The sequence below is a fragment of the Podarcis erhardii genome (assembly GCF_964252035.2).
Source record: "Podarcis erhardii genome assembly, chromosome: 5".
Taxonomy (NCBI): Eukaryota; Metazoa; Chordata; class Lepidosauria; order Squamata; family Lacertidae; genus Podarcis; species Podarcis erhardii.
The window spans coordinates 79,300,071-79,314,575 of NC_138509.1; the positions used below are offsets into that span (position 1 = coordinate 79,300,071).

The 14,505-nt window shown below is 44.2% G+C and overlaps 1 protein-coding gene across 14 annotated transcripts in view; it reads right to left on the reverse strand.

Moving 5' to 3' along the window:
* The window catches only part of PLCH1 (phospholipase C eta 1), a 144,453-nt gene that overhangs the window by 72,760 nt on the left and 57,188 nt on the right, over positions 1 to 14,505 (reverse strand). For all 14 annotated transcript variants that reach the window (XM_081862073.1, XM_081862075.1, XM_081862074.1 and 11 more), the window contains one exon: positions 1,379 to 1,525. In XM_081862073.1, the coding sequence (XP_081718199.1) occupies positions 1,379 to 1,525 (147 nt within the window). The remainder of the gene's footprint in view (positions 1 to 1,378; positions 1,526 to 14,505) is intronic.

Here is a 14,505-nt window from a genome sequence, read left to right on the forward strand (position 1 = left end):
CGTTTATTAATTTTCCAATAAAAACAACCAATTAGCATCAAATCATAATCCAATAAAAATAAAAAATAAAATAAAATAAATCCAATTGTCTTTCGAATTTAATTCTAATTTTTGCAACTGCTCACAGCCTGAACATCAAAGCAATTCCAAGTCTCAGTCCTGCCTCTCACGATATTTCCATATTTCCATATCCAATTTTATCTCTCTAATCCTTGCCATTGTTCTAAACTAAAAAGATCCAAACGTGGCAATCTTTCCTCACAGGGCAGTCGTACCTTGTTAATTTTGGTTGCCCTTTTTTCAACATTTCCCAACTCTACACCTATTGTTATTATTATTATTTACAAAAGTACGTGCATTGTCTCTTTTTTCAGGTTGTGTTTTCTACAGATCAGTTGCATTTATTGTGAGAAATTAGTGTTGTATGCAGTATAAGGTGGGGGGAAGAGGGGGGCAGAGAGGGAGGGGGGCAGTAAAGCTTATATTCTTCTACTGTTTGTTTGGGGTATGTTTGGGGTTCTGTGTCAGCGTCACTTGGGTAGGTTCTCTTTCTGTTCGCTTGTTATATTTCCTTGGTAGTGAGAGAGGTTGTGGGGGCAGCCTAGGGCTTGGCTGGTTGTCTTGGGTTGGCTGCAGTGAGATTTGTTTCTGGTTGGGGGGGTGTTATTGGGTCAAGTTAGCCATGCTGATTCGTATGCTGTCGGTACACTATCCTTTTCAAGGTGAGGCACCCAGAACTGTACCCAGTATTTGAACTACTAGGAGAGAGCTTTGGGATCTAATGCAATCCCACACATCCCTACCCACATCCCTCCCCCTGCCAATCTTAAGCATAGTTAACTTTTATATGGTGCTAGGGACGCGGGTGGCGCTGTGGGTTAAACCACAGAGCCTAGGGCTTGCCGATCAGAAGGTCAGCGGTTCGAATCCCCGTGACGGGGTGAGCTCCCGTTGCTCAGTCCTTGCTCCTGCCAACCTAGCAGTTCGAAAGCACGTCAAAGTGCAAGTAGATAAATAGGTACCACTCCGGAGGGAAGGTAAATGGCATTTCCATGCACTGCTCTGGTTTGCCAGAAGCGGCTTAGTCATGCTGGCCACATGACCCGGAAGCTGTACGCCGGCTCCCTTGGCCAATAAAGCGAGATGAGCGCCACAACCCCAGAGTCGGTCACGACTGGACCTAATGGTCAGGGGTCCCTTTACCCTTTACCTTAAACTTAACCATGGGGACAGGGTTTGATTGTGAGAAGAGTGGACAGGGGATTTGGGCCACATGAAAAGGACTAGGAGTGATGGATATGCACCTGCCCTTTCCAAATTCAAAAAAGGATAGATCTAAAAGACGCACACACAAAAACGCATCTTAGAAAGAACTTACTTTTCGCTTTTTCGCTTTTCCTGGATGGCCTCCATCGGATGCAAGTCCTGTGTTCGTCGAGGTAAAAAAGGCGCACAAGTCCTTTGGCTCCACTCTTCAGTTTAACCATCTGAGTCCCAGACTGCATTACACTCATGCATCTTTCAACTGAGGGGAGGCGGGGGGAGAGAACACAACAAATATAGCTGAGAGAGTGATTTGATGCCTAAGTAATTACTGCACCGCTTATCAACAGAATAAATACTGCATAATCCTTTTATTTTTCATCTGATATGAAGGAAAACTGGGGATTAATCGGCCTCTGAAAACATTTGTAACATTAGAATGAAGCCTATTTAAGAAATTATAACTAGCATTGAGCATTTGTCCTGCATTCATCCCGATTTGCTTACAGGGTGTGTGTGTGACGCGCACACGCGCGCACACACACACACACACACACCTTCCTGTAATCATCTGTTCATTCCACATGTTTCAGGGCATTTAGTCTTCACTTGTCTAGCCACAAAAAGTTTGTGTTTTAAAACAGACTTGTACTAGAGTAATGTACTTAGGGTTGCCATATTTCAGAAAGTAACCCAAAAGTTTTATGAACCCAATTTTTTACCAAAACGCCAAAAATTTCGATTGGCTTGCCTAAAATCCAATACAAAGTGCCACATTTCAGAAATTCCCCCCAGACGTCATTTCTGCCTTTGAAATCCCAGTAATGTCTAGGAAAATCCAGACTTATAGTGGACCTAGATGTACTCCAAACCTAAATTTCCAGTATGCTTTTGAAATCTTCCCACAAAATACTGATAGTCTGCAGATGACCCATCTCATAACTGTAAATCCAAGGGTTTCTGGTACTTTTCTACTTCTGCCGATACAAATCTTTTAAAGTGTCCCGTTTTAATCTCTATACAGTTTAGGCAACTTAAATTCCAATTTATAAAAACAGCACCTGTGATATGGCAAGTCAAGAAAATATTTTAGGGTGCTTCTCCCTCTACCCCATACACACACAAATGCCAAACCTTTAACATACCCATTTCTCCCTAACAATATATGCTCTTGGTTCAAGTTTAAACATAAGTACATAAACTCTCTCCCATTTCTCTCTGCTTATGTGACCCTGTTCATGCAATTCAAACTCCAAGAGCAGAGAGTGACTCTTACACAAGCTAAGTGCAGAATCCGCTACGTGAAAGAGCTTTCTATAAATCAGAACAGATTCAGAGGATGGCAATTAAGATGGTCAGTGGCATGGAAAACAAGTCCAATGAGAAAAGACTGGGACTGCCTATGCTCAGCCTGAAGAAGAGAAGACTCGGGGGGACATGTTAAGATTCTTCAAATACCTGAAAAACTGTCACATAGAAAAGGGCAAAAGACTTGTTCCCTGTTGTCCGCAAAGACAGGACGCCATCTGACAGGCTGAACTTACAGGAAGGAAGATACCTGTTGAACAGTAGCTGAAATCTCACAACTGTGAGAGCTGTTTGACAATGGAACTGATGAGTCATTAGCCACTAGGGCTAAAAGCAGCTTTTCTAAAGGGAAAGATGGTGTCAGTTGGGGAAACCAGGAAAGGAAAGGGATTAATCCAAACTTCCCTCAACACCACTGTTTCCCATTCATGGTGGTTTTGAAGAAAGGGGTATTAAGAGAGCAGACTCACGGATTTCCTGCATTACATGAACTCTGGCCCTTGTTTTACAGCATTCTTCTATATCATGTTGTATTATTTTACTGTTGTTAGCCGCTCTGAGACCAGTTTCATAGAGTTTCATAAAGTTTGACTCAGAACCTTCAAAAACATTATAATAACTTCCAGAGATGACCTGGTTACACTTATTCGTCAAACAATTGTACTTGTGTCATGCCACAGCAGAAAACCTACTTGTAGACAAGCCTGGCCGGTAACATTCCGAAAGGAAAATAAGACACAAATTTGTTCAAGAAAATTAATTTTCCCCCAACCATTAATGTATAAGAATGAATCACAACAGCCATCTTTCCTGAACTACTGGCTGGGACTGAAAAGGAATTATAGTTCAAAACGTCTGAAAGGCACCAAGCTGGGAAAGACTGCCCTAATGTATGAGTTATGTTATCAAAAGAGAATAACGGTACATGAAGGAAAAGTCTGTCCAGGAATCGAGTCTCTTTAGGAGGTGAAGGAGGGAATCACAAATGGGAATTCATTACAGGAAAAGAAAAATATAAAATTATTTGGTGCTAAACTGTATTTCCAAGTAACAAACCCATTAGGGCATGGCAGGTTTTGCCTTGATGTTTGTTTCGATTATGCAACCCTAATTAGGAACAAGAAGTTTGAAAATCTGTATTATAAAGACAACTTGCTGTAGCACTTATTTGAGGGGGAGGGGAACTGAAAAGAACACATAATTTTGCATATACCGGCTTGTACAAATATCTAGCATTAGATGATGGAATTAACATTCTAGCCATGAACAGGCAGTCTCTGTCGTTTCATATTTAAGTATTTCAGAACATTTGGTATATAATACACATGTATGTGCATCTGAAAATGACAGTCACTTATACAAAAACCAAATTGTGATATCGTTCATATATGTGTGTGAATGAAATCCACATGTGTGGAGCTTGTTATTTTTTGTTAGATTTTCAAGGGGGGGGGCAAAAATCGTGAGTACATACAGAAATGCGGTTGTTGCTTTTCTGTTCTGCAAATGACAGGAAACGACTGGTGACTCAAAAATTATATTTTCAACAAGGACTCAGCTAAGTAACACAGGGCTTTAATCTATAATCTGGCTATGCCTGCAGATATATATGGAGGTTAGAGGTAAGCAAATCTTCTAACTTTTGAAAGCCTAACAAAAGCCTATTTTAGTCTGCACTTCTATTCTGGGAGTGCATTATCAAAAATTGCCTGACAATGGAACATCCTGCTACAAACAAAACCATGGCCATAGAAATCTGGTCCCATCCTCTGGGACCTTAGCATTAGAGTTAGTCAGAAGGGATTCTGGAGAGCCCGTACCTCCGGTTACAAACTTAATTTGTTCCAGAGGTCCGTTCTTAACATGAAACCAGAGGTCTGTTCTTAACCTGAGGTGCGCTTTCCCTAATGGGGCCTCCCACTGTGTGCGTGCCTCCGGTGTGTGGCTTCCCGGGGCAAAGTTCGCTTCTGGGCTAGCGGAGCTCATTACCTGAAGCATTCACAAGGAAGACGGTACATAACCAGAGGTATAATAATAATAATAATAATAATAATAATAATAAATTTATTTATACCCCACCCTCCCCAGCCAAGACCGGGCTCAGGGCAGCTAACAACCAATAATAAAAACAAGTTGATTAAAATATAATTTAAAAAACAAGATTAAAATACAACATTAAAACATTAGGATGCAGCCTCTTCACAGGAGGAGAAAGGAAAAAGAAAGAGGGGAGGGAATCAAACTGATTCTACTGTAGTCCAACTCCCTACTCAAAGCAGAATCCACAGTACAAGATTGAACTACAGCAGCCCAACAGATGACCACTCAGTCTCTGCTTAGGGTCATGGAAGAATCACAGAATTGTAGAGTTGGAAGGAATCCCGAGGATCATCTAGTCCAACTGCCTGCAATGCAGGGCTATGCAGTTGTCCCATATGGGAATCAAACCTGCAACCTTGGCATTATCAGCACCATGCCCCAACCAACTGACCTATCCCAGCAGTTTGTGGGTCATAGGAAGCTAACTTATCCTGAGTCAGACCATTGGTACATCTAGCTGAGTACTGTCTACACTGACTGGCAGCAGCTCTCCAAGGTTTCCGCCAGGGATCTCTTCCAGTCCTACCTGGAGCTGTCATAAACACCCTGCATGGAAAACAGATGCTCTAACAGTGAGCAATGGGAGAAAAGCAATGACAACCCTAGATAGCATCTTAAAAAGCAGAGACATCACCTTGCCAACAAAGGTCCATATAGTAAAAGCTATGGTTTTCCCAGTAGTGATGTATGAAAGTGAAAGCTGGACCATAAAGAAGGCTGATCGCCGAAGAATTGATGCTTTTGAATTATGGTGCTGGAGGAGACTCTTGAGAGTCCCATGGACTGCAAGAAGATCAAACCTCTCCCTTCTTAAGGAAATCAGCCCCGAGTGCTCACTGGAAGGACAGATCATGAAGCTGAGGCTCCAATACTTTGGCCACCTCATGAGAAGAGAAGACTCCCTGGAAAAGACCCTGATGTTGGGAAAGATGGAGGGCACAAGGAGAAGGGGACGACAGAGGACGAGATGGCTGGACAGTGTTCTCAAAGCTACCAGCATGAGTTTGACCAAACTGCGGGAGGCAGTGGAAGACAGGAGTGCCTGGCGTGCTCTGGTCCATGGGGTCACGAAGAGTCTGACACAACAACAACAACAAACAGTGAGCAACAACCCTTCCAGGGAAGGATAGCCCACCACTTCCCAAGGCAATTTAGGAAATTCAGCTGGTTGTTTAGAGAAAATCTGCGTCCCTGCAGTTTCCACCCTTTGGCTCTACCCCTGCCCTCTTAAACAATGGAGAACAAACGTCCTCAAACTACTCCGTAACTGTGTGAACCCTAAAATCAAAGCTAAGCCATTCTCCTTTTTAAGCAAGAAAGTGGCAATTCTGTGATCTCTGTTTAGGAGGGACTTAGTCGCTAACAAACACTACATAAAACCAGACCACATAGCGACAATCCTTTATATTCTTACCTACAGTCCATTCCCTTGAATACAGTGTGGCATACTTCCAAGCGAGCGTAAATTAGGGTTCAGCTGCAGCCGTTTTATTTAGCAAATCAAAACAGCTGTTTTTGAACGACAGTCAAACTAAAACCAATAGACGAATCTTGCTATTTAGGAATGAATCGCGCAAAAGCATAGGATACCAAACAATTAGTATTTGCTATTTAAATGGAATCAGCCCAGCAGCAAGCCCCAACTAATCACGCAAACATTTCAAATAATCTTTTAAAAACAAAAACAGATCGGAGCGCCAGCAGCATCTGTCGAAATAAATAGGGTGGGAATCACACCTGACAGTGACATCCTGCTGCTGCCACCTGCCCTGCCTGTCTTCCGGTTCTCTGTTGCAAAGGGAGCACGTTGAATCTGAAACTCTGAAAGAGATACCAACCCATTTGAGCCAAGCGGCAAACTTGTGAAGTTCCCACGCTTCCCACCACATGGTAGACCTCTGAAGCCAGAGAAGACGCCATTGGAGAGCAAGGAGTCCAGATGTTGCTCAGAAGCTTCTCAAAACAGGCCGATGATATTTATTCCGCAGCCCAAAGCGACGCTTTGCGGCGCTGAGCAAATCAAAAGCTGCCGGACTGGGACCGCTAAGCTGCGAGTCTGAGTAGTAGCCCACACACGGCCTTATGTCCAAAGAGCCCTCTAATCTGCGTGGCAGCAGCAGCAGCCAATACCACCTTCTGCTTGTTATTTATCCCTGTGTAAAATGAGGTCTTTTAACATCCTGAGATTGCCTTGGTACAGACCCTTGGTATTACTGAGTCGCTCGGATAACACGGCTGTGTGACACTGACCCCTCTGCAGCCTGTTTCCGAGCCAAAGGCCCGTTTCTAAGCAGTTTATGCCTCTCTTTGAATAATGCAAAGGCTGCAACTGTAATAAAATTCAAGTGGGCCTGGTTTACAGCGTGCAAAGGGAGCATCAGAGGACGGCAGCAAACAATCCAAAAACAGGAATTCCTTGGACTTTGGTGGTAGCTTCAAAACACACATATTCTCTGCAACCTTGAAAACACATTGGCACATTAAAGTGTGTGTGTGTGTGTGTGTGTGTGTGTGTGTAAACTGCTATACAGTGGTACCTCGGGTTAAGAACTTAATTCGTTCTGGAGGTCTGTTCTTAACCTGAAACTGTTCTTAACCTGAAGCACTACTTTAGCTAATGGGGCCTCCCGCTGCCGCTGTGCCACCGCTGCATGATTTCTGTTCTCATCCTGAAGCAAAGTTCTTAACCCAAGGTACTATTTCTGGGTTAGCAGAGTCTGTAACCTGAAGCGTCTGTAACCTGTAATCCAAAGATCTCAGGGTGGTTCGCAGCATCAAAATAAAATCTGAACACACAATGCATAATAAAAACAAGAAGAAAAACAAAGCAAACCAACAATCCCTCATCCAAACCTTCCCCTTTCTCCTCCTCCCCCCTTCTGCTCAAGGATGGAGCCAGAGCCTCCTCATCCTGTGAACCATTCATCTCTGTAATGGTTCTAGGGGGTTGCTCGTGCGTAAGTCGTCGCCACACCTGGCTGAGTTACCTGGGTGAACCCTTTCTGTCCGGACAGCCACCCATCCATGGCTGTCTCAATCGCTGGCAGAATCCGTCAGTGGGCATTTCTTGAACTTCTTCCAGCAAAGAAGTTCTTTGACGCCAAGTCTCCGCCTACTCTCCCTGCATGGAAGTCTTCTGCGCAGGGAGGGTGTGGGCAGCGGAGTACCCATGCTCTCCCCACTGGTCTCTGGTGAAGAGTCCTGGAGCCCTCTCTCCGATTCCCCCATCTGCCCCCCTTCACCCCTGGTGTTACGCTGATTTCCTTCCCCAGCAGATGGGCTGCCTCTCTCCCTGCTGGGACCCTCTCCGGCATCGCTCTGGAGCCTTCCCTCCACCTCTGGCTCCGATGGCAGTTCCCTGACAATCTCACAGCATAAAATCCCTGGTTTGTGGGTCAAAACCCCCATTGGGTGGGGGAAACAAAGGGTTCCACCATTTAGTTAAATATGCATGTTGAATGCTTGGCATATAGCCTCCTTTCAGTATGTCTTGAAAAATAACAGCTCTCATTTTATTTATTTTCCACACCCAATTCTAGAACTTGCTCAGTCAGACAGGCCTCCTTCTTTGCGCCTGCCCGTCTTGCGAATTGGATCTAGAAACCCTTATAATTTCTTTTGATATAGATATAGATATAGATATAGATATAGATATAGATGATATAGATACATTTTAAAAAATCATTTCTCATTTGGGGAGTGTTCTGTGGTACAGTGGTACCTCGGGTTACATACGCTTCAGGTTACAGACTCTGCTAACCCAGAAATAGTACCTCGGGTTAAGAACTTTGCTTCAGGATAAGAACAGAAATCGTGCGGTGGCGGCGTGGCAGCAGCAGGAGGCCCCATTAGCTAAAGTGGTGCTTCAGGTTAAGAACAGTTTCAGGTTAAGAACGGAACTCCAGAACGAATTAAGTACTTAACCCGAGGTACCACTGTACTCCCATCTCCCCAATCCCACAAGACCCAAGAATGCAAAACGAAACACGGGAACTCTCCAAGGTCCTGCAAGTGCTCTGGGTACCATGAATTCATTCCCCCATAGTACTGACTCAGACCAGCAGTCACGTGCCTTTTTAGGCCTGTGAGTAGATTTTGATTTTTTTTAAGCAATTGCTGTGGACACCACCCACTCTGGTCATGGCCCCCACCACCACCCAAACCACCAAGACACACAAAGAGAGAGAATGCAGAAAAACTGAGCTTTTCCAAGGGATCTGGGTAGACGTCAAATTCAGTAGAATTAATCTGACCCAAGAAAACGCAGCTGAAAGAGGAATTAGGAAAGAGCATTGCTCTTTTTTTAAAAAAAAAAAGATTGTTTTTGAGTTTTCAAAACCAGCAGCATTCAAACAATAAAGAAACAAAGAGCAACGAGTGCATGGAGCACATTATCGCAGAGGGAATGAAATAAACAGAAGGATCAGTAGACCAGGGGTCAGCAAACTTTTTCAGCAGGGGGCCGGTCCACTGTCTCTCAGACCTTGTGGGGGGCCGGACTATATTTGGCGGGGGGGAATACCCCACATATAACCCAGAGATGCATTTTAAATAAAAGCACACATTCTACTCATATAAAAACACGCTAATTCCTGAACCATCCACAAGCCAGATTTAGAAGGCAATTGGGCCGGATCCAACCCCCAGGCCTTAGTTTGCCTCCCCATGCAGTAGACTTTGTCAGGCATCACAATAAAATAGATTCATTTCCCCAAACCACAGTGGTACACAACCTATGGTGCATGTGTCCATAGGTTTGTCCATCAATGGCTATGGAGAACAGGTCTACCACTGGCAACATGGAACCTGCGTTTGCAATGGTGGAATTGCCATGGAATATTAGTGCTGGGGAGTAACTACAAGAGGAGACTATTGCCTCCAAGTTAACTTATAAAAACTTCATTTTCAACAGCAAAGTCAAGAAATTGCAGTTCATGATGCATTTCATTCTCACTTACAAAAGGTTCCGAAATAAATGCCCATCGACAAGGATAGTGGAAAGCCACTGACATGAGCCGAGTGGCAGCCACAACCTTGTGTTAAGAAGAAACAACTCTAGAGAACAAGAACATTTTATTAGAGTAGGCAGCATACATCAGCTTCTCTTTGAAAGAGATTGTATTCAGTTCCTGCTTCACCATGGTTCCCTGTTCACAGATAATGGGAAACTATGGTTCGCTATAACTTCATGGTTTGTTTTACTGCTTGATGCAGGAAGGAGCAATGGGGTTGTGTGCAAGTGAACAAACCTCATGCACTTCCTAGTTAATTTAGCCAGGATTTGATCAACCAAATGCAGCCACTGTGTGCTGCTGCTCATAAGGGCAAGATCCAGCTAAGTCATACTCTGAGAGTGGTTGAAATAAATGATTGGCACAAATAAACACTGGCTGTCACCTTAGGAAGATATATGAGGTCTCCCAAGACTTCTCTTATCCCACAATTCTTCTTGCCGAAAGATTTCTTGAGCATCTCAGAAAAGAGCCTCTCCAAGTTGGGTGAATAGACAACAAAAGTGGCAAATGTGGTTCAATATACAGCAAGTTAAAGGGGGGGACACACACCTCTAATTTTGCACATACTGAGCTGTTAAAATTTGACCAGGGAAAACACCTTGGAGTTATGGTGGATATGCACGTAATCGCACTTACATAACCAGAGAGAAAAATAGTATAACAAACTGCTATTTGCTGCAGAATTACAAATGGAAACAAACTTTGATTTTACAAGCCGAGGAGATGCTCTTCCATTAGAGGCCTAATGCATTATTTTTTTTCCTTTTTAAAACGCAACCCTTAAAAATTACAATCCCAGAGGGAAAAGCAGGTTTACAGTGACTGGCTTTTATAGAATTATTAATGTTACCATCATTCAAATGAAGGGAAGATTAGATCAGTCCTAAAGAGCACTGCCCAACAATGGAAGTGTAATTATTAAAAAAGGAAGCTAAACTGTACTTCTAAATTAAATACCTAAAGTGGTATGAACAACATGAAGGCCGGAGGCACAAATCCAACAAAATTCAGTAACAATGAAATGTCCAAACAATCAGAAAATTTAATTCACTGGCAAGCGGCGCCACAAATCCCAGGGGGGTATTTACTGAAATATTATATATTTTCTTCCTTTCAGGTCCACAGCAGACCTGTAGACCGGATCTGGAGAACGACAGAAATAAAAGCACTATGCAGCATCGACAGCAAAGTTACAAAGCAGCCATAAAAATAAAAATAAAAGCACACATTGGAAAGGATGCCTAAACAAGGCATATTTTATCTAGCACCGAGAGTGGGGAAGCAGCTGGCTTCCTGAATAAATGATACCCGATAACTTTGGATACTAGCTATGACATGGCTCTTTCCCCCCAAAAAACCCATTTCATATTTTATCCAGACCAGAGGTGGGAAACTTTTTTCACATTCCCTTTGCTGGTCGAAATTAGCCAGGTGCCAGGTGCATTTTGCAGGTGGCTTTCGACCACTTGTGACCAAGTGAAGATGCCTGGGTACCAGGATGGAGCCTGACATCTCCACCATCTGGAGATTCTTGGATCTGAACTGTTTTCACACACTAATACCCCCACCTTGTAGAATTCTATCCGTTATATTTTATTTTATCAGAAAATGAATTTCTGGAACCAAAATGCTTTTTCTGTGCAGCCTGAGCAGGAGCAGTTGCCATTAAGAAAAAGAGATTGGAACAGGCTAATAATAATAATAATAATAATAATAATAATAATAATTTATTATTTATACCCCGCCCATCTGGCTGAGTTTCCCCAGCCACTCTGGGCGGCTTCCAATCGAGTGTTAAAAACAATACATCATTAAATATTAAAAACTTCCCTGAACAGGGCTGCCTTCAGATGTCTTTTAAAGATAGGATAGCTACTTATTTCCTTCACATCTGAAGGGAGGGTGTTCCACAGGGCGGGCGCCATTACCGAGAAGGCCCTCTGCCTGGTTCCCTGTAACCTCACTTCTCACAATGAGGGAACCGCCAGAAGGCCCTTTGCGCTGGATCTCAGTGTCCGGGTTGAACGATGTGGGTGGAGACGCTCCTTCAGGTATACAGGACCAAGGCCGTTTAGGGCTTTAAAGGTCAGCACCAACACTTTGAATTGTGCTTGGAAACGTACTGGGAGCCAATGCAGCCAATCCACATATAACAATAGATATGTGGACGGTCCCCGGATCAAGTGACTATTCTTCCTTTCAGTTCTCAACATCCTTAACTTAGATCACGGTTGTCACTGAACTAGCCATATGTTTAACCAAGAATCAATCAGTCCATCACTTGCAAAATAAAACTTTATAGCTGCCTTGCCCCAAAATGGCAACTAGACATTCCGTTTTGGCAACCGCAACCATGGTTTAAGGAGCTATTTGGCGCCTAGCTTATACATCTGAGTTTCAAACACTGATTCCCTTCTGAGAGATCTTCTGGGGGGCATGTGCTAGCGGCACGCAGGGCCAGATGCGAAGGTGGATGGAGCAATTAATGTTGCTTCCAACTTTGTACAATAGTCTAAATTCCTACATACACACATGGTTCTATTCTCCTTTTAGGCAAGCAGGAAGCATTATCAGAGTTCAAAGGCCAGGTAAAAACACTCAAGGAGGATACCAAGCAGGGCAAGTGGGGGTGTGGATAGGGAAGGGACCTGCCTATTGAGGGCCCAGGGGGCCAGAGAGAGGGGCTTGAAGGGCCATATTTGGCCCCCAGGTCTGACGTTGCCCAACCCTTGACCCAAACATTAAGCAGTGAATTGTGGGATCCTGCCACAGGAAAGCGGGTGACATATTGCTTAGCATGTGCCAGTGAGGTCCATCACCGTATTTTTCGCCCCAAAAGACGCACCAGACCTTAAAGCACACCTAATTTTGGGAGGAGGAAAACAAGAAAAAATTATTCTGAATCCCAGAAGCCAGAACAGCAAGAGGGATCTGACTTCTGGGATACCGTGTGGCTGTTCTGGCTTCTGGGATAACCGCACCAAGCCTCTTCAGGGCAGCAGGATGAAGGTTCCCCCTGCCCAAAGAGGCTGTGCAGGGCTAAGGCAGAAGCCAGGATGGCACGTCGCTGAAGGGGCGCTGCACAGTTCTCCCTCTCTGGAGCGAAGCTGGAGAAGGAACAGAAGGAGACCCTTCTGTTCCTCCTCCGGCTTCCAGGACAGGCACATCTCCGCGAAGCCGGCGGAGGAACAGAAGGAGTCCCTTCTGTTCCTCCTCCAGCTTTGCAGGACAGGCGCTGCGCAGAGAGGTAGAGCTGCCGCAGCACTCCTTCAACAAAGCGGGAGGAGGAACAGAAGGGGCTCCATTCCTCCTCCCGCTTCGCTGAAGGGGCGCTGCGCAGCTCTACCTCTCTGTGCAGCACCATTCGCTCCATAAGACGCACTCACATTTCCCCTTACTTTTTAGGAGGAAAAATGTGCGTCTTATAGAGCAAAAAATACGGTAGTTATGAGTACTGGATTTCACCCTGAAAGACTCGGGTTCAAATCCCTACCCACCTGTGAAGCCAGTCATCATCAGCCTAACCCTTCCTCACTGGGTTGTTGTGCAGATGAAAGACGTATTACACTGAATTCTTTGGGGTAGAGATGAGGAGCCTAAAGTCCTGTTGGACTTCAGTTCCCATCAGCCCCTGATCGGTCTCTGCTAGCGAACTGTAACTTGCGCTCCGAGGATCCACAGCTAATGCTATTTATTCTTTTCTTTTTTTCCTTCTGAGAGTGCACTTTATCTAAATCCCAAAGTGCAGTGCTAATATCTAGACTATAATTCAGCTTACCCCCTAGCAGCAGGAAGCTGTCGGTTGTTATTCTACTTTGGGGGCCTATTATATAACAAAACATAGAAGGACATACGCTTGCGACTGTCTATCCATGGAATTATTTGTGCCTATGTACCTGAGCTTCTTTTCTCCCTGCCATCATTTCCATTTATTCTGTTACACTTTCCCCAGTCTTGAGACAGAACATTTTCCATAGAATCATAGAGTTGTACGGGTCCCTGGTGGTCATCTAGTCCAAACCCCTACCCAGAATTCCCCGGGCCAATTGCAACAAGGTGGAGATCTCTGGATGAAGAACTATAATGAAGACTATAATCTCCATAGTGCTGGTGATATACACAATTCATTTTTAGCTTCGTAATCTTGTAAATAATAAAAAATGGTGCCTAGACATTCCATTGTGGCAACCGTAACCTAGGTTTAAGGTGCCATTTAGTGCATAGTCTATGCATCTTGAGTTTCTAACACTGCCTACAATGCAGGAAATCTGTATGCTTCTTATAGCAGCTTTAACCAACCCTGCTTTGAAATCTCTGAAAGCAACGTGAACTTTTGTTTCTAAAGTTCATGGCTTCCCTGAATACAATTGTGAAATCTACCAATAAAGAGCCTTGTGGGTGTTACAATATTCTGTTCCACCTTAACAGATGTGTGGAGTTGTTGTATGTCACACGTCTGTTTACATTCCAGCACAGCTTGCTGGGAACTTCCGTTGTGTGTATAGCTTTTGCTTAAGCTGTTTGCTTGGACACGAAGGGGAGAAGACATGTTTTTCCCTTTGTCCTGATGCTGAATAAAACGCCTGTAAATACGCTTTACACCCTCTATCTGCCCTTCTGTTGTGAAGAGTCTTTTTCTCTGCTGGCTTGAGTGCTCAGCTTCCAAAGGTTTCTGAAGCTCGGACATTGCCCGGCTGCCGGCCAGAGCCAGCTGGGGACCTGCCATTTGCCCCCGTTTCTTTGGATGCATCCCAACTGTGGGATCAGACCAAAGGCCCATCTAGTCCAGCATCCTGTTCTCACAGTGGCCAACCAGATG